This window comes from Perca fluviatilis, chromosome 15 (assembly GCF_010015445.1).
Source record: "Perca fluviatilis chromosome 15, GENO_Pfluv_1.0, whole genome shotgun sequence".
In the NCBI taxonomy this organism is placed as follows: Eukaryota; Metazoa; Chordata; class Actinopteri; order Perciformes; family Percidae; genus Perca; species Perca fluviatilis.
Window position 1 is genome coordinate 21,668,497 of NC_053126.1, and position 17,497 is coordinate 21,685,993.

Genomic DNA, 17,497 nt, shown 5'->3' on the forward strand with positions numbered 1-17,497 from the left:
TAGAGACACACGAATGTGTGTGATTGTGGTCAAATTAAATCAATTATGAGGAAATATAAATATCAAGAAGCATACATGTATAATCAGTGGTGGAAGAAGTACTAAGATATTTTACTTAAGTAAAAGTAGCATTACCACTGTAGAAATACTGTAAGGTAAAAGTCATGCATTTAAAATTGTACTTAAGCTAAAGTACAAAACTATAGAAAGTGTTCTTAAAGTACCAAATTAGTGATGCATGTATGTGTGCATCACTTAAATGTTGTAGCTGGTAAAGGTGGATCTTATCTTAACAAAAAGTATATAGGCCTACTGCCTGGTTGTGTAATCTAGACTATAACAATACATTATTTGTTAATTATTTTTGTATTAATAATCTGAATTTGCAATATTCCCTCTGAAATGTAATGGAGTAGAAGTATAAAGTAGCATTAAAATCTAAATACTCAAATAAAGTGCATGTACCCAAACAGTGTACTTAGGAAGAATACTTGAGTGAATGTACTTAGTTACTTTCCACCACTGTGTATAATGCATATTTCTGCTGTGGAAGGGAGGCTCCTGTGCGGGTGCGTGCATGTAACCGACGACATTGACGAGAACACGCACGTAGCTGTCAGTAGGAAATGCAGCCTGCTGGTGTTGGATGTAACGTTACCCCTGTCGCCGTGCTTGGATAAATTAAACAAAGAAAGTCATTTTTGTTTCAGACTGTGAATTGTTACTTAGAAGGTTGCTTGAATTTGGCGAGAATTTCGCAGCAAGTCCGAATGTCTAACAGAGGTAACCGAAACCTTCAGCTAAAAGCTAAGCTACAGAAACAGAACACTATCGGCGCTAATGCTAATAGTTACACAGGCTAAAATAAGCTAATTTAGCTGCTAACTTAGCCAGCTAGCTCGCCAACTGCAGGACGTTTGCTTCCAGGTCCTCACCCCATATAGCTAGCGGTTCCTACCCAGGTCTCGCTTTTTCGTATTTACATTTCACGAAGGAGGTTGCGGAACCGGAGCTGTGGCGGGGGGTGCGTACGGATAGGAACCCCCTGGCTATCCAGGCGGACGGATCAAAGTGACACGCCGGTCGTGGGTGAGTTGAGCAGCAGAGCTGAAGTTGTATTGACCGGGCAGCGGGTGGACAAGGCCGTGGACGCTGTTCGGCCAGGGCCTGGCAGGGAGGGAGGGAGCGAGGGAGGGTGTTGACTATTGGCTATTAGTGAACCATTGCTCCTGTCTGCTGAATCGGGAAGTTGAGTCGCTTGAAGAGAGGCCTCAAGAGAGGATATGACAACAAAGTTGCTGGGGTTATTAGCTGCTAGCATAAAAATGATAGCTGTCTTGAACAACTACAGACAGTATCTGCTTCATAAGCAAATTTTTGGATCACAAAGGTTGTCGTGGGCGCTTCGTTGATAACCAAATGCCAGGTTAATGCAGCTCTATCAACAGTAAAACAAATTCTGTCATCCTGGCTAGCCCGCTGATAAAGTAAAATTGTGTTAAAGTTAATATTATAGTTGTACGTTTTTTATATTTTTGGTGTGATGTCTGCGAAGAGATTTCATGTTCTTTTTTTAAATAAAGTTGCTGATATAGTCCACCGTTGAGTAATTGTACTGTATGATATAGGCGTCGATGTAGCAAAAGAGGAAATGTAGCTTTAGACATTGATTGCTGTGACATTATTATTCGCAGAAACAATATACCAAAATATCACATTTAAAGTTGCAATTAAAAATGGATTGTGTATGTTTGCACACTGTCACCCAATAATTTCCATGATTTCAAAATATAGTTCACTTTGGCTGCTTCTCCAATTATTTTCTGTTTTAAGAGGAGGAATGCACAAAATAAGAAAATGGCTAGAAGTCTGATTTTCATAGACACTTTAGTCATCTTTTGCATCAAGCATTGACCTTTTAAGTTGCCAGGCTCATGACTTGTTGCTGAGAAGATTTGCATCTCCACTATAACCAATGCAGTGAACTGATAGCTGCTATTTGGCAAAGGAAAATTCACCTCCATCATGTTATCTCTTTTTGTAAAGGAGAGATCAGAGTGGAACCATGGCTGAAATCTCCACCCTATCCCCATCACCCCCTGCACTGGGTGAGCATCATGCAGCTCCATCCATCCCTCCATCCTCATCAGTGCAGACTTCTACCAACAGCCCTGCTCCAGAGTCTGCCAGGGAGATGCCCACACCTAAGTCTTACCTCTACAATGACAAAGCTTTGACTGAAAACACTCCTGCCGCACATTCACCCTTAACTCCCCACCCACCCTTGAGTCCTCCCACACTCACTGCTGAGACGCCTTTCACATTATTGGTACATGAGGATGCTCCACAGAGAGAGGAATCAGGAGGGAAAGATGCAGAGACTGGAGCTAATGTTATTAAGCAGGAAATGACCAGTGACCCACCAGCTGCAGAGCTCTTAACTACTGAAACAGAGACCCCACCCCTGTCAAGTGAGCCATCGGCTCAGAGTGAAGTGCAACAGGCATCCCCCTCTCCTGATCTCAATCCTGGTCCTAATCTTTACCCCAATGTGCATGTCACCCACAATCCAAATCCTGTCATGGATGATGGTCAATTTACAGCAGGCCAACCCCAAATTGCTGCAGCTTCAAACCCCACGCCTGCTTCTCCAGCATTCACCGATATGGCAGCATCAACAACAGCTGAAGAGCAGAAACCTCAGCCCCTGCAACAAGCACAAACTCCTCAAAGACAGAAGCCTCCTCTCTCCCCAAAGCCTGACACTCCAAGTGAAGCGAGGAAAGCAGAGCTGCCCAGCAGCCCTACCAGAACCGAACACCCCAGCCCTACTGTCCCACTGATCCACGAGCCAGAATTTCCGCTGGCCAGGCCCCGGCCGGCCCCTGACACCCTCAGCTACCTAGAGTCAGCCAGCTTAATGTCGGGGACATTGGAGTCTCTATCTGGGCTGGGAGAGGATGGCAGCTCTATCGGCTCCGACTCTGAGATCAATGGCATGGCTGTCAGACGCACTGATAAATATGGCTTCCTAGGTGGGAGTCAGTACAGTGAAAGCGCGTAAGTATTAGGACATAAACTAATTACTCACACTCCCGTCCACTGTGCAAATTATTGATAACTGTGTTTTTATTATATCTAACAGATAGGTCTGAGATCTTCTAAAAGTATAGATGCATATTCAGTATAGCTGTTTGAAAGCCTACATTATGGCCACATAATTGGTTTACACAGATAAATGTAAATCCTGACTATCTTCCTTTTAATCTGTCCCTTTGCCTTCCCTGAACATCTTATTCACTCTGTCATCCATATGCCCCAAAGAGTTCTTTCCCTCTTGTTGGTCTCACCGTCTATTTCCTGTCTTTCTCTCCTTGTCTGCTGCTCTAAACATATCTGTCCATTTTCTATCTCCCCTTGGTCTGACTCAGATAATGCTGAGGGTGTTTTTGTGACTCAATATGTACTGACTGTGTGTCTCTGTGGTATCACCTCTCGCGCCTATCTGCTCTCTTCCTCTCTTTTCTGTCAGATTTGCTTCTACTTTTCTGACAAGCTAATTGCTCTTCCACTGTTGAATAATTAAAACTGTATTGATTTAGTATCCATCAGTAGTGGCAGTGCATTCTGGTCAATGTTAAGGCAGTTCTGTATTTGAGCCATTCAGCATAATGTGCAAATTATTGTGAGAGAGAAAGTGAAGTAATTAATTTGTGCCATAGAGTTACTAATGTCTAAACATATCCGAGTGCAATATTTAGCAGTGTAAAAAGAGTACTTCCCAGTTCAAAGTCAAAAATGGCATCACTCTCTATTACAGTGAAAAGGATGTTCGAGTTGATGTCGCCCGACAGAGGGAGGTAAAATGGCTTGATATGTTCCACAACTGGGATAAGTGGATCAAACATCGCTTCCAGAAGGTATACATGTCAGCGTTTTAGATATACTTGGATTAGTTTTACTCTACCTAATGCCATAAGCATTATGTGTATATTTTTGTGCATTAAAGGTGAAGTTGCGCTGCAGGAAGGGGATTCCATCTTCTCTCAGAGCCAAAGCCTGGCAGCTACTGTCCAACAGCCAAGAGCTCCTAAATGACAACCCTGGAAAATTTGAGGTATTAATGTGACCATGTTGTCTTTTTAACTTCTTTTTTTAAATTATTTATAACATTTTAAAATGTAACACACAGGGTGAGGGTTATGACAAAAAAACATGAGTTCTAAGATACTGTCATCAACAAATATGTAGGTACAGTTAGGGCCGGGCAATATATTGATATAATATCGATATTGTGATATGAGACAATATATCATCTTAGATTTTTGATATCGTAATATGGCTTTAGTTTTGTCTTTTCTGGTCATAAAGGCTGCATTACAGTTAGTGATGTAGTTTTATGAACTTACCAGACTGTTCTTGCTGTTTTATTATTTTCCTTTTACTACGTATATCCACGGTACTGATGATTATTTATCTGAAATCTAATTGTGAAGATATTTTGTTAAAGCACCAATTGTCAAGCCTATAATATCGTCGCAATATCAACATCAAGGTATTTGGCCAGGAATATCGTGATATCTGATTTTCTCCATATGGCCCAACCCTAGGTGTTCATTTTACATGGATTCAGGCCCCCTAGTATTTAAGAGAAAAAAAGATGACAAGAGAAAAAAAAAATGGTGGCTCAGCGGTTAGCACTTCTGCCTCACAGCAAGAAGGTTCTGGGTTCGAACCCAGGTCATCCTTTCTGTGTTGACTATGTATGTTCCCCCCGTGTTTGCGTGGGTTTCCTCCAGGTGCTCCGGTTACTTCCCACCATAAAGACATGCATGCTAGGCAACTAGGACTACAGTTGCGCAGAAATGTTCATTAATGTGCGTTGTCCTAATCAAATAAATAAAACAAATAAAATAAATAAATTGTAAACAACACTAATGTGTCCCCAAAATGTATATTTTAAATTTTAAATTTTTATTTTTATTCTTAAATATGAAATTGTAGTTTGATCTTTTATTCTTCAAATCTGTGCTGAATGTCTTTCTCTTTGTATAAAGTTGGTCGTAGCTGGGTTGAAACTAATTTGAGGACAGTGAAGAAGCTACAGTATTTTGATTCACTGGCTCAAAGTTTGGCTCATTGTAATGGGAAGTTGTGGCTGAAAAGGGCCACTTTAGCTTGAAGGGTGTGAAAGGCGTGCAGGCGCAACCTAGCATGCTGTAAGCCTCTTATCAGGACCAGTAATCCTGCCTGCCCTGCCTCTGTGACCATGCTGGAGGGAGGTCTGGCTTCGGTTGGGTCTGGGTCCTAGCAGTCTGCTTGATATTCTTTGTGTTGTCTGAGGAAGACTCAAATGTGGTTTTATTAAGGGCTTTGCAGTCTAATCCACTTTGATGGCTGATTAGAAACTTTCTCCATGAGTTAATGAGAATTTTTCTAGAACTTATATCTAATGTTTTTTTTTGTTTTTTTTAACTGCAGGAGCTGGAGAGAGAGCAGGGGGAAGCTAAATGGCTGGACATTATAGAGAAGGATCTCCACAGACAGTTCCCCTTCCATGAGATGTTTGCTGCTCGTGGTGGCCACGGGTAAAAAATCAACCTGTGTTTGCTCTGTTTTACATCAGAGCACACGATGGACGAGAAAAACCTGCACTCTGACTCCAATGCACGCATTTTATGTAACCATTAGCAGACAGTGTTTGATCCTGGAGTAACTGATTACAGGATACAACCAAAAAAATGGTGTGAATTAGAAGTAAATAGAGTAAATTTGTCAAAAATGGTAGACCCATAAAAATTCAAAAACTGACAATGTCATACAGAAAATGATACCAACAGAGGATATAAAAAAAAATGGACACAATTAATAAAGAACATAAAGGCACAATACATGTAAGAATATAATAATACATTTTATTTTAGAAGATAAGTAGTTCAGAGTAGTGTAGTGGTAGTGTCAAGATTATTTTATGAATTCCAGTTAGTTTTACTTGCATTCTTCTCTTCAAGATTCAAAGGGAGGTGCATGAACTTGTCAAGTATTTTGATGGATTTGGCCACCAGATAACTTTTTAATTTCTTCCTGCAGGCAACAGGATCTGTACCGGATCCTGAAGGCTTACACTATCTACCGGCCTGACGAGGGCTACTGCCAGGCCCAGGCTCCAGTGGCTGCAGTGCTGCTCATGCATATGCCTGCTGAGGTGAGGGGCTGAGCCAATGGGGTACAGGTTCTCACTAGGTGGGAAAGGAAAGGGGTTCATCCGTGTCAGTTCTGACATTATTTCTGAACAGTCTGATACTTTACAAAATGTTATAAATATGTAAGATGATATTGAGTTGTATTAAAATGATGTTACCTGGACTACTAAATAGAAAAATATGTAATACTTTACAATTTACCTTTTGTGTTACTTGATCCAAAACAAGATGTCATCATAGGTCAAATGCAAACTGTATGATTGCATGCTGTATGATGAGATTAAAGAATATGAACTTGATGCCTGATCATTGGAAACATAGGACAGTGAGTTAACGTTCCTATGTAGCACACCACAAGATGCAGTTTTTCGAGTGGTTATGCTTTATCAGAAGTCATGGTATGGTTTTCGTTTAATTATGGTTTATGTTTATCCCTCTTCACTGCTCATAAGAAGAAGTGAGTGGGCGTGGGAAACAGCGAAACAAAGTGCTGAATTAAAAATAGCAGACTGGTGACACTGCTGAAACTTCACTGACCAGACTGAAGCAATCGACAAGGTGTCCTGCAAATATCAAGCATGTTTGATACAGACAGGACTCAAGTTACAGTTGCTCTGTCCGGGCCAATCTTTTTAAAGCAAGGTGACCACATAGACCTACCTGATGAATATTCTGACAGTTTAAAACCTGAGTTAATTCAGTCCCATATATATAAATGGATGTATGCCGATAGGTGTCTGTGTGAGGGTTTTTTGTTTGCTGTAGTTAATGAATGGTACAAACGGTGTATCTTTATCTACTGAAACTGTTGTCGCAGTTTAAATTGCGGGCCGTTTTCTGTTTAACAGAAGGACAGGAAGGCTGCGTATATAATTTTTTTCATACATCACTATATATCTCTTCATCACAACACAGCCTTGCCATCATTTACAAATAAATGAAGAACAAGCGTGAGAAGATTTAGTCAATTTATAATGTGCGTATTGTTCACATTTTTAAAAGAGCTCCAGAAAGAAATGGGAAACAAAAGTAGGAATTGATGCAATTATTTTTCAACTCACAGCTGAACATTTCAACCTCATTTGCGGTTGATTGCCAACCTTAACTGTTATAAATTGGTTCTGTTCACAGCAAGCTTTTTGGTGCCTCGTTCAGATTTGCGAGAAGTACCTTCCCGGCTACTACAGTGCTGGTCTGGTGAGTAAATTAACTAACTCTTTGTCAGACCTTTGTGTCAATTTTCTTACTTTAAATTTACACTTAGTCTTTGTCTTTTAGGAAGCGATCCAGCTGGATGGCGAGATCTTCTTCTCCCTGTTACAGCGTACGTGCCCAATGGCGTACCGTCACCTTAAGAAGTTCAAGATTGACCCGATTCTCTACATGACTGAGTGGTTCATGTGCATCTTCTCACGCACCTTACCATGGGCCAGTGTACTGCGTGTATGGGACATGTTCTTCTGTGAAGGTACCTTTTAATGTATATCCACACGGTTCGGCCAGCTCTCTTGTCTGTTCATAACCGTTTTCCTACATTTACCTCTAGTTGTTGAAGAATTATAATGATCTAATGAGAAATTGGATACATTTTATGCTTGCTTGGGTAGAAAAGGTTTCTGCAGTTTTAAGGATTTATCAAATTCAGTAATATTTTTGGTCAATAGTCTGACAGAAACCTGACTTAAGTCTCTGGTTGTAGGGGTGAAGATAGTGTTTCGTGTGGGCCTGGTGCTACTGAAACAGATGCTTGGCTCTGTGGATAAACTTCGGGAACTACAGGGCATGTATGAAACCATGGAGCGTTTAAGGAACATCTCACCTGACACTATCAGAGAGGACATATTGGTACAGGAGGTGGGTCTCTTTCTCTTGGCTTCAAAGACCCTGTGTACATAAACGAAACCTGCTTCTGTTTTTACTCAGCGACACAAGTTATGAGTCACTTTGTCCTGTAGTGCCCAGTCTAGTAATCATCACTTCCTCTGTCTGTCTCGTCCTTGTCTGATGTGTCGTCCAGATTATCATTCTCCCAGTGACGGAAGGGCTCATAGAGAGGGAGTGCCGTATTCAGGTGAGGAAGTGGAAGGAGTCCAGAGGGGAGCTGACACACCAGCCAGGCCGCCGCCTCCACGGTACGAGGGCCATCTTCGAGTACAAACGCCGAGCCGCCTCCATTAGCTCCGGCGGCAGCTTCTCTTTCCTGGGAAGTCAGATCCCTCCACCAGGACCTCTCAGGGCCTCTTCCAGCCTCCTCTCACTCCCTGGCTTCCGCAGGTCAAAGGCTCCTTTCCACTCGCAAACCAAGAAGGGCTCTTTCTCAGGGCCATCAGGAATGGAGGGCATGATGCATCTGTCCCGACCTGCAGTAACATCAAGCCCAGAACGAGGCCTCAGCCATAAACCACCTATTCCTCCAGGGGCAGGTCAGAGGGAACCGGCATCCCACATTCCGAGCACCTTAGTCGGGGGTGCAGGTGGCTCATCACGTGGGCCTGCTCAGGCCTCAGAAGACAACTCAGCACAGGGAAAGCCTACTGCTGTGGCCCCATCACAAAGCACAGTACCACCACCTAGCACTCTATCCCCCTCCCCTAAGATCGTCTCTGAGCAAATTACTTCTACTATCCCCTCTCCCACTGCAAACAACGCCCTTCTGCTGCTAATTCCAGATTCAAAAAAAGAAGCTGCGCCAGCGGCTGATGCCACAACTGGTGAGGAAGATGTAAAGAAGAAGAAGAACAAAGAAGGCAAGAAGAAGGAAAAGGAAGAGGAGAAGAAAAAAATGAAGGAAAAGAAAGAAAAGGACAAGGCTGAAAAAGAGAGGCTGAAAAAGGAGAAAGAGAGGCTAGAAAAAGAGAAGAAGAAAGGGGGGAAGAAAAAGGACAAAGGGGGAGGAGAAGCTGAGGACAAAAATGGAGCTGCAGCAGCAAGAGATTCGGCCTAGTTTTCCACCCCGTCATTCCAGGATAATGAAAAGGGACACTGAACAAAGAAAGAGGTCAGGGGAACAAAAGACCCCCAGAAACAGAGTATTAATAAAAAAAAAAAATGGGATGTCTTCCTTTTAAAACGCATCATTTCAAAGACTTAATGTAGTCCCAGGACTATGGTGGAGAAAACTGGATCATGGTTTTAATAGACCACCTTGAGTTTGGACAGGTGTGTTTTACTAAAATGGGTCGTTGGAAAGATAACTTAAACTTTACAAATTACAGTCATTATCTCTTTTAGTTATTTTTTCTTTTCTTATTTTTTTTTTTTTTTTTAAACAGATGGATGGCAGTGGTTAGAGAAACATTGACATCATTGACATTGAAGACTGAAGGTTTGCAGAAATAGTTAATGGTGCCATAGAGGATGTAAATAAAGTCTACCTACAGTACATAGGATCCTGTTCTACTCAACATGCCCCATCATTTATCATCTGTGGACAGGTTATCTGGATGCCTGTGACAAAAAAGAAAACTTCAAAGTCGTCTCAAACACAGGCAGAAGACAGAAATGCTAGTAATGTTGTTGAGGATGTATTTATTGTCATGTTTAATGTTGTGAGTGAGTGTGTGCCTTAGTAGTGTAGTGATATGTGTTACTGTTCTATGTGTGGCCTCCCTGTTTTCATTCTCCCTCTGGCTGCAAACCATTGAATCCGAAGTGGTTCTCTCCAAATTCTTCTGTCATTAGAATAAATCTGAAGGGGAAATGGAGGGATGTACACCGAAAAAAGAGGGAGAAAATTAAGAATACAACCAGACACCATAAAGTTGTGGCTGTTTTTTAGTGATTCATTTGTGTTTTTTTGTCTCTGACAAAACGACATACAGGGAGCATTTTATTGTTTTAATTCTAATTCTAATTGTTATAATTTCTGCAAAAAGCAGGCACAACATTATCGATAAACTGGTTGCATAAAAACATGCAATACCCAGCGGTATTGTGCCCATGCACAAGTCCTGCAGACCAAATGTCCATCTGTAAAATTAGTATTATTTTGCTTTTGACGGACAAAATCTAACACATGTATTTTATTTCGCCAAATTTCAGCATGGGTAAGAACTTGAGTTCATTAACCCATTAGAATGTGATTTGAAGTATCTTAAGAGAATGAAGGATGATTTTTGCACTTGTGATTTTGTCAAAAAGTACCACTGAATTCAACCACTCCGTTAGTTTAGTGATGTAGAAAAACGGGAGTCTCAACGGGCCGGTTTCATACTTCGAAATCTGCTTCGAGGACCTATAGGAAGCCACTTGACTGGAGGTGCCAGGTGTGCCAATGTAGCATTAACCTCTGATCTTTGACGTTCGGGCTCTGATGTATTTATGTAAAAAGTGGTTAATTTAATCAAATATAGTATATTATGTATTATTATTATTATTATTATTATTATTTTGGATCTGACTATTTTTCTATGTGAGTAAGAGACACCTGGTTGACTGGAACGATGGCCGACTACACAGTGTAGTTGCAGGGGGGGGAGGGGGATCATTTGTGTTTATTTTAATTACATTTTTTTCTGTGCACGCTAAGTCCTCTGATTTTCACAACAAACTCGATGCATGTCTTTGCTATTATTTAAGTTTACTGTCACTGTTGGTTTGGTCAACTATAGGTTCATGGGTCTCCAGTTTACTGAAGTGCAGTATTAAATAGACTTGCGTGGAAAAGTGGGCCTCCGACAGAATAAACAGTAAGACGAGTGATTCAGACAGAATTTCTGGGAGTTGAAGGTCTTAATCGTACTGTAATATATAATACTAAGAGGTGATTTAGGAGCTTTGAATAGTTCTTTAATTTAAGATCTTGAGTATGTCTGTCTCACCAAATTGTGTTGTAACATTCATGATGACTTATGGACTAACTCCCTAACCTATTTACACTCAGTGTCTGTACTGTAACATATTTATGCATACATTAAACTGCACTGAACCCCATCAGTATACGATGAATAGTGCCAGGTAGTTAGTATAAAACCATTTGATGGCAAGAAACATTGCTCTCTAACTGTACTGTTTTTGTAGTTAAGGATTAGAGGGACTTTTCTGTAATTGTAGCCAACATGTCCTGTATATTTGTTGTTTTTCACTTATTTCAGGTCTTCACATGGCTGTCATTTAAATATATAAATACCACACTCCCTCCCTCTATTTTGACGCCAGTGCATTCATAGGCACAGATTAGTGTAGTGTTAGTGAGGATAACCTGAACAGATCTATGCAAACTATCCTCCATCATGACTGTTGATGGCGTGTGGTGACAGAAGCACTGATTTCACCTCTCATCGTGATGTTTAGATTGGTGCCATGGGAAATAAGAATTTTGTGCTTCAGTATGTCTTTTTCTGAGCACGCTTTCATGCCTGTGGGGTACAATATATTATGATCAATATGTCCTCGCAGCTCTTGTTATTTCTTGTATTTCAGAGGGCTCAAGATGCCGTGATCAAATTAATAATCTCTCTAACTTGTCTTCTTGACAAATCAAGAAATCCATTTCTATCAGGTCCTTTGTGCATTTCTGCATTGATCCTGAAATTGTCATTTTTGATTACAGTTGATTGGGAATGAATACCCACTAATGCAAATATTGAAAGAAGTGTTTCAGCTGTTTTTTCTCCCCTTGCCGTTATGTCTTTTGTGTTTTTAAGTTTACATTGTCACTCTCTCTGGCGAAAGTGAAATAAAATCATAGCTAATTGAATTCATTCCTTCAGATCTACAACTGATGTATTTAATTGATAATGACATTTGTGATGAGTAATAAACCATAATATATTACATCATCGTGTGTTTTTTTCTTTCTTGGCGTTTGTCCTATTGAAATGTGGAGGATGTTCTTTTGTCTATTGTGATTCATCTTCATAGTGTGTAGTAGTATCATGTTGCATGTTTGCTTATGTAACTGTTGATTATATTCTTGGAAGCATAAATTTGGCTAGATTTAAATAACCGTATTTTTTTACATGGGAAAGCCAGCTATCTATAATATACATGGTTTGGGCATTTATTTAGTGCAGACATATATATTAGGTGCTGATCTATGTGGATTAGATTTAACTTTCAGGCTCCAATTTGTACATGCAGATGTAAAGACGCCCCACTAGATGTCACTCCATATGTATTCATGAGGGATTTTGATATTTGTTTTCTCCCACAGAGCCACTGAACAGAGACATTCTTTTACAAAAGGAAAGAGGTTTTATTCACAGTTTGTCCCTTTTATTCATTACAGAGGAAAGGCTAGGAAGAGTTCAGCTTATGGGAAAAAAAGATGATTTAATGGTTGCAGGAAGGAGCGAAGGGAAAAAAATCGAAGACTTGAATGTTTTCTTTCGGCCCTTTCTCTCCACTCCTTCAGTCTTTTTTCTTTCACTTTTCAAGGAAAAAGTCCTTAAGGAGGCAACTTATTTTTTTCTAACCTGCAAATGCTCTCCCTCCTCTCACCTTTTTTCAAGAGGACATCTTCAAAATTTGGAATGAGGTCCTCATATATTTCTGTGCCCCCCTTTCCAATAGAAAACCTGTCTTCTGCTCAGATACTGAGGGAAGCAGAGGGACACATTTCATTTACACAAACACCTCGAAGGTGGAAGTGACAGAGCTGACAGAAATATAGAGGTGAGAAGACAGAAGATGGTTGCAAAGAAAGAAGGTTTTTGAGAAAAGTTTGTTGATGGAGATAATGTTACAGGATCATTTTATTAAAAATCACCCCTATTCACCATAAGCAAACATAGACACCCCATGTGCATCAGCCCCCTCGTGTCAGTGTGACAAGTCTTTGGTTTGAATATGAACGGCTGAGCACATGGGTTTACACAAGAGCTAAGCGAAGAAGGAAGAGGAGGAAAGAAAAGGGCAGGGAAGGCAGAATTGCAAAGGGATTGCTGTCTTTCTTGTCTTCTAGCTTTGTCTTTACTCCTCCTTCTCCTCTCCGTGTGTGATGACATAGCAGATGTTCTTGTAGTCCACGTTGCCAGCAACATCTGGGGGGAAGGCGGCCCACATGTTCTTAATCTGAGGGGGAAAATGAGCGTTGGAAATTCAGCATGGCCGGAGAGGTACTATCTTACTGATGTTCCTTAAAGGAATGCACCATGTTTTTGAGATACTGGTCCATTGGTCAAGTTTTGTCGTTAAAAATAATTGAAATTGAAATTGAAATAATTAAAAATATAAGTTGAGACAGCTCACACTTTAAAGGAAGTTACTTAAAAAATATGTTTAGATTTTAGCCCAGGTTAACCTTTAAGGTTTTGACAACTAATAATCTTGTGTTCAAATATTATACTGAAACCTCTCAGTAATGGCTGGATAGTAGGGGACATACATTTGTTGAAAAAAAAAGACATTTTCCCAATGGAATAAGGGGGAGAGACCCTCCAGAAAATTAGAGAAATGGATCATCGTATCTGCAAACAACGAGGACACTTTCATAGTCACGATAATATTAAGTTAAAGACAATATAGACATAAAGGCAGTTGATCAAGAAATGTATACCCCACATGGATCCCATGCTTTGTTGTTTTCCTTTTCTTTTGTAAATTATTTTTAATTAATTCAATATTTCTATGACTGTTAAATAAACTCACAAAAGCAAATCTATGTGTTGCAGGTGGATGATTGGCTGACTAGTAGCACTTCAGGATATGGAAAATATTAGACCAACGAGCCAGTCTGCCAAAAACATACAGTATTCCTCTAACAGGTTGGTGATTTTACCTCCTCCTTTGAGAACCTGTCGCACTGAGTGGTCAGGAGCTCCTCAAGGCTAGAATAAGCAAACAGGCACATTTTGGGAGTCAAAATCTGAATTGATCCTATTTGGACAAGCATGTTGAACATTAAAATATATATTTTTTTAAAAGCTCACAATTCCTTCTTGATGCTTCCAGTAGCCTCTGGGTCCAGGACTTTGAAGGCGGTAAGAATAACGTCCTCAGGGTCAGCACCTGGGGAAGACATGAACAGGACAGGCTAGTTGACAGTGGTGGGAAAAGCATTCAAAATATAAAGTAAAAGCATAAGCAACAATGTGTACTTAAAGTATCAAAAGTAAAAGTACTCATTATACAGAACAGCCTGAATCAGTGTTATGTTGTTATTATATTATTGGATCATTATCATTGATGTATTGATATTTAATGTTGTAGTTGGTAGTTTTAAACTACTTCATACACTGTTGGGTACTTTAATCTTTAACAATGCATAATATGTTATCAACTAACCATGTGCTTTATATATAAAATCTTAAAAGTAACTATTACTGTGAATACAATTGAATAAAAAGTAAAAGTTTTCCCTCTGGAATGTAGTCAAGGTATAAAGTAGCATGAAATTGAAATACTCAAGTATAAGTACAGCCAAAGTGTACTGAAGTACAGTATCTGACTAGCTATACTAAGGTGACTGATGACTGTAGATAATTTAGTTAACTTCAGTGTAATGTAAATAACGTAAAAACAATTTGGGAGCAACAGTTGATGAAAATTAGACACCCACCCTTCAGCTTCTCTCCGAACATGGTGAGGAAGACGGTGAAGTTGATGGGGCCGCTGGCCTCCTTGATCATGGCCTCCAGCTCCTCATTCTTCACGTTCAGCTGGCCTGAACAGCCCCCAAAAAAATCGGATTAGTACAAGACATCATGAAACCCATGCTTTTCTACTGTAGATTTATCACACCACCACTCACCCATTGAAGCCAGCACGTCCCTCAGGTCATCTTTGCTGATGATACCATCTCTGTTCTGGTCAATGATTGTGAAAGCCTACAAAGAAGAGAAGCAGACTGTGTTTATTACTTGAAGAAAGCACTTAGGGTTAGGGTTAGGGTTGGGTTAGGGTTAGGACAGATGGAAAGATGGGCTGTGTGGATGGACAGGGTGAGACCTCTTTATACTCTTATGGAGTCCTCTGTCATCACTTTGTCCATTAAAGTGGCAGCTGACTAGTATCTCTGACACAGTGCTTTACAAATGTTGTTAGAGGATATTGTGCAAGAAAAAGGCTGCACCCGGAAATTGTAGTGGCCTTAGGGGTGGGGTGGGGGGCTGTTGCGTAAAGTAGGCAAAGTCTTTTCTTACATGTTAATTTAGGAAAGTATCATTAGGGAACAGCTGTCTGATCTGTTCACCCTGCTGGGCGACTTACATCTATGAAACTTAAGATAACCTCTTGGACATGAACTTGAACTCTCATCTCATGCCACATCCCTGACCTTCCTACTCTCCCTTTCACACACACACACACACACACACACACACACACACACACACACACATACACACAACCCCCCCCCCCCCGCTATCTTTCCATTAGTGCAATGTGCTAAGATCACCCTAATCATCATGTCATACATTCCCAAAGTTGCACTCAAGATGTCCGTATCACTTATCACACGAAGCATGTTTCCTATTCGCAGCACATATCCCTTCACAACACATTGAAAACCCTGACACCATCATTATCCAATCTATTGGCAGCACATCCTTGTAAAATCTCCTTGACCTTACTGAACTCCAACACACGCCCTTCATGCCTTACTTTTACACTTTCTCCTTTTGCTTTTTGGTCTTATTGCTCTGTCTTATCACCTTTAAACTCATTTTGAGATTGAACACATAAAACTGAAGTTTAAGTTCTGTTCTGTGATACAATACGCCTATCGAGGGCCTGTTGTTCTGCTTAGCCTCGCAGCCTTCTGCATTAAGGAGAGGTCTGAGTGACAGCTGGTTGGGGAGGTCAAAGGTGAACAAAATGTGGAAAGCTTCAGATGGTGACAGAAATTTCAGAGCTCCTCCTAATGACATTCCCATGATGATTAAATTGTCAGGGGAGTAGAGGGGGTGCACGCGAAATAGCAACAGCTATGAAAATGGATCCGGGAACTGCTAACCAAAGTCTAATTTTGGTTACCGGCTCCAAGAAATTGAACTTAAATTACACCAGCTTCAATTTGGAATCTTAGGCTCATGAGGTCTATCTATTGATTATTAACCAGAAGTTGTTAAATGCTTGCTGAGGCTGCCATGAATGATGCTCATACAGTAGAAAAAAGGAGGGAGTATTGCTGTGTGGCTGCATGGACAAACCTCACCTCTTTGTACTCCTGAATCTGGCTCTGCTCAAACATGGAGAACACATTGGAGGAGCCGCTATCTCCTCCTCCTGCCCTCCTCTTTGCCTTCTTTGGTGCCTGGAGGACAAACACAAGAGTGAAATATTTAGGTAAGTCAGTTAGATTTTGGCTAAAAACTCATGATGATGCTACTGAGTGTTGTACAGGCAAATGTTCCCAACCTTTTTAGCTTATGACCCCTTAAGATTAAGTGATGTATACTTGCATCTATCCACCAAAACGAATGGTTTCTCTTTATGAACTTCTTTCATTTGCATTGTTTACTGCTTTAGCGGATCCTACACATTCAGGTGCAATCCTCACGTTAGTTAAGACTATTTTGATCTGACTACCAATATGCATTTGTTAGCAGGAAAACTTTTTTTTTTTTTTAAATCCTTCTCTTTAATTTGACCCTCTAGATGTTTGAGTTTGGCATGCAATCTGAAGTGCATTATGTAAAACAAAATTTAACAAAACATTAATAGCCAAGCATCCTTAAAACTACATTACCAAGAACTGCAATTATCCAAAACAAATCCACAAGAAAAATGTCCAAAATCACTTCATAAACTGGAAGTGATGACAAATGTTCCCATCTTTTTTGTTAATATTATTTCAAACTTTTTTTTTTAAATGCATCAATAAGCTGAGTTAATCCATAAGGTTGGGTTGATTCCCCTGTAGATATTTCCACCAGAAGAGTGCCAGAGATGTGTGAAGTACTCACCATCTTGAGACGGTATGAGTGGAGGTTTGGCTGATCAAGAAGGAGAAGATAGTGTGAAGCCGCGTTGTACCAACATCCCCGGGGGCTTATATACCCCTCTGCCGGCCAATCTAACTTTAGCCACAGCTTCAAGTTTGGATGGGGATAAAAAAGAGAGGGAGGGTCAGAGGGAAAGATAGAGAGAGGGAGAGGAGAGAGAGGATGGTCAAGGATAAACTGATGGCAAAAGTGAAGGAGACAGAATGGCGGGGAAGCGTATCACTTTACAGGAGTTTAGAAATAGACCCAGGAGTCTTGGAATTAAGTAAACCTGATAGCTGAGGGACCATGCTGCAGGTTTGCAGTCTCACGTGGACTAATAAGGACATTCGGGACATAGATGCTTGTTGGACCACTGGACACTGTCTGTCCACCCTCCTTCTGTCCACCTCCATCTGCCTGCAGAGA

The 17,497-nt window shown here is 40.6% G+C and overlaps 2 protein-coding genes across 4 annotated transcripts; one reads left to right on the plus strand and one right to left on the minus strand.

Moving 5' to 3' along the window:
- Positions 1-602: 602 nt before the first annotated feature.
- On the plus strand, positions 603-9,347 carry LOC120574183 (TBC1 domain family member 10B-like). 3 transcript variants are annotated; one of them, XM_039824388.1, is made up of 10 exons: positions 603-1,089; positions 2,047-3,060; positions 3,821-3,920; positions 4,010-4,117; positions 5,482-5,588; positions 6,091-6,205; positions 7,335-7,400; positions 7,482-7,671; positions 7,903-8,057; positions 8,221-9,147. In XM_039824388.1, the coding sequence occupies exons 2-10, from the start codon at positions 2,066-2,068 to the stop codon at positions 9,145-9,147; spliced, it is 2,763 nt and encodes a 920-aa protein (XP_039680322.1). In that variant the 5' UTR covers positions 603-1,089; positions 2,047-2,065. The 3 variants fall into 3 exon arrangements, with proteins under 3 accessions (XP_039680322.1, XP_039680323.1, XP_039680324.1); XM_039824389.1 differs by having other exon boundaries at positions 603-783; XM_039824390.1 differs by lacking the exon at positions 603-1,089 and having other exon boundaries at positions 2,066-3,060; positions 8,221-9,347.
- Positions 9,348-12,375: 3,028 nt separating this feature from the next.
- Positions 12,376-17,192, minus strand: mylpfa (myosin light chain, phosphorylatable, fast skeletal muscle a). The gene is made up of 7 exons (XM_039825057.1): positions 17,051-17,192; positions 16,300-16,398; positions 14,896-14,971; positions 14,704-14,808; positions 14,075-14,153; positions 13,924-13,972; positions 12,376-13,217 (listed from the first exon to the last, which is right to left on the minus strand). Exons 1-7 carry the CDS (start codon positions 17,051-17,053, stop codon positions 13,116-13,118), a joined length of 513 nt encoding a protein of 170 aa, XP_039680991.1. The 5' UTR covers positions 17,054-17,192; the 3' UTR covers positions 12,376-13,115.
- Between the last annotated feature and the right edge of the window lie 305 nt (positions 17,193-17,497).

What these genes read in the sequence shown, in the direction of transcription:
- mylpfa (XM_039825057.1), bottom strand. An exon ending in GGACGTGCTGGCTTCAATGG is followed by an intron (nt 14,809 to 14,895) that starts GTGAGTGGTGGT and finishes GGGGCTGTTCAG; the next exon opens with GCCAGCTGAACGTGAAGAAT. An exon ending in GGAAGCATCAAGAAGGAATT is followed by an intron (nt 13,973 to 14,074) that starts GTGAGCTTTTAA and finishes TGCTTATTCTAG; the next exon opens with CCTTGAGGAGCTCCTGACCA.
- LOC120574183 (XM_039824388.1), top strand. Translation starts at nt 2,066, where the DNA reads ATGGCTGAAATCTCCACCCTATCCCCATCACCCCCTGCACTGGGTGAG. An exon ending in AGTCAGTACAGTGAAAGCGC is followed by an intron (nt 3,061 to 3,820) that starts GTAAGTATTAGG and finishes TCTCTATTACAG; the next exon opens with TGAAAAGGATGTTCGAGTTG. An exon ending in GCTGCTCGTGGTGGCCACGG is followed by an intron (nt 5,589 to 6,090) that starts GTAAAAAATCAA and finishes TTCTTCCTGCAG; the next exon opens with GCAACAGGATCTGTACCGGA.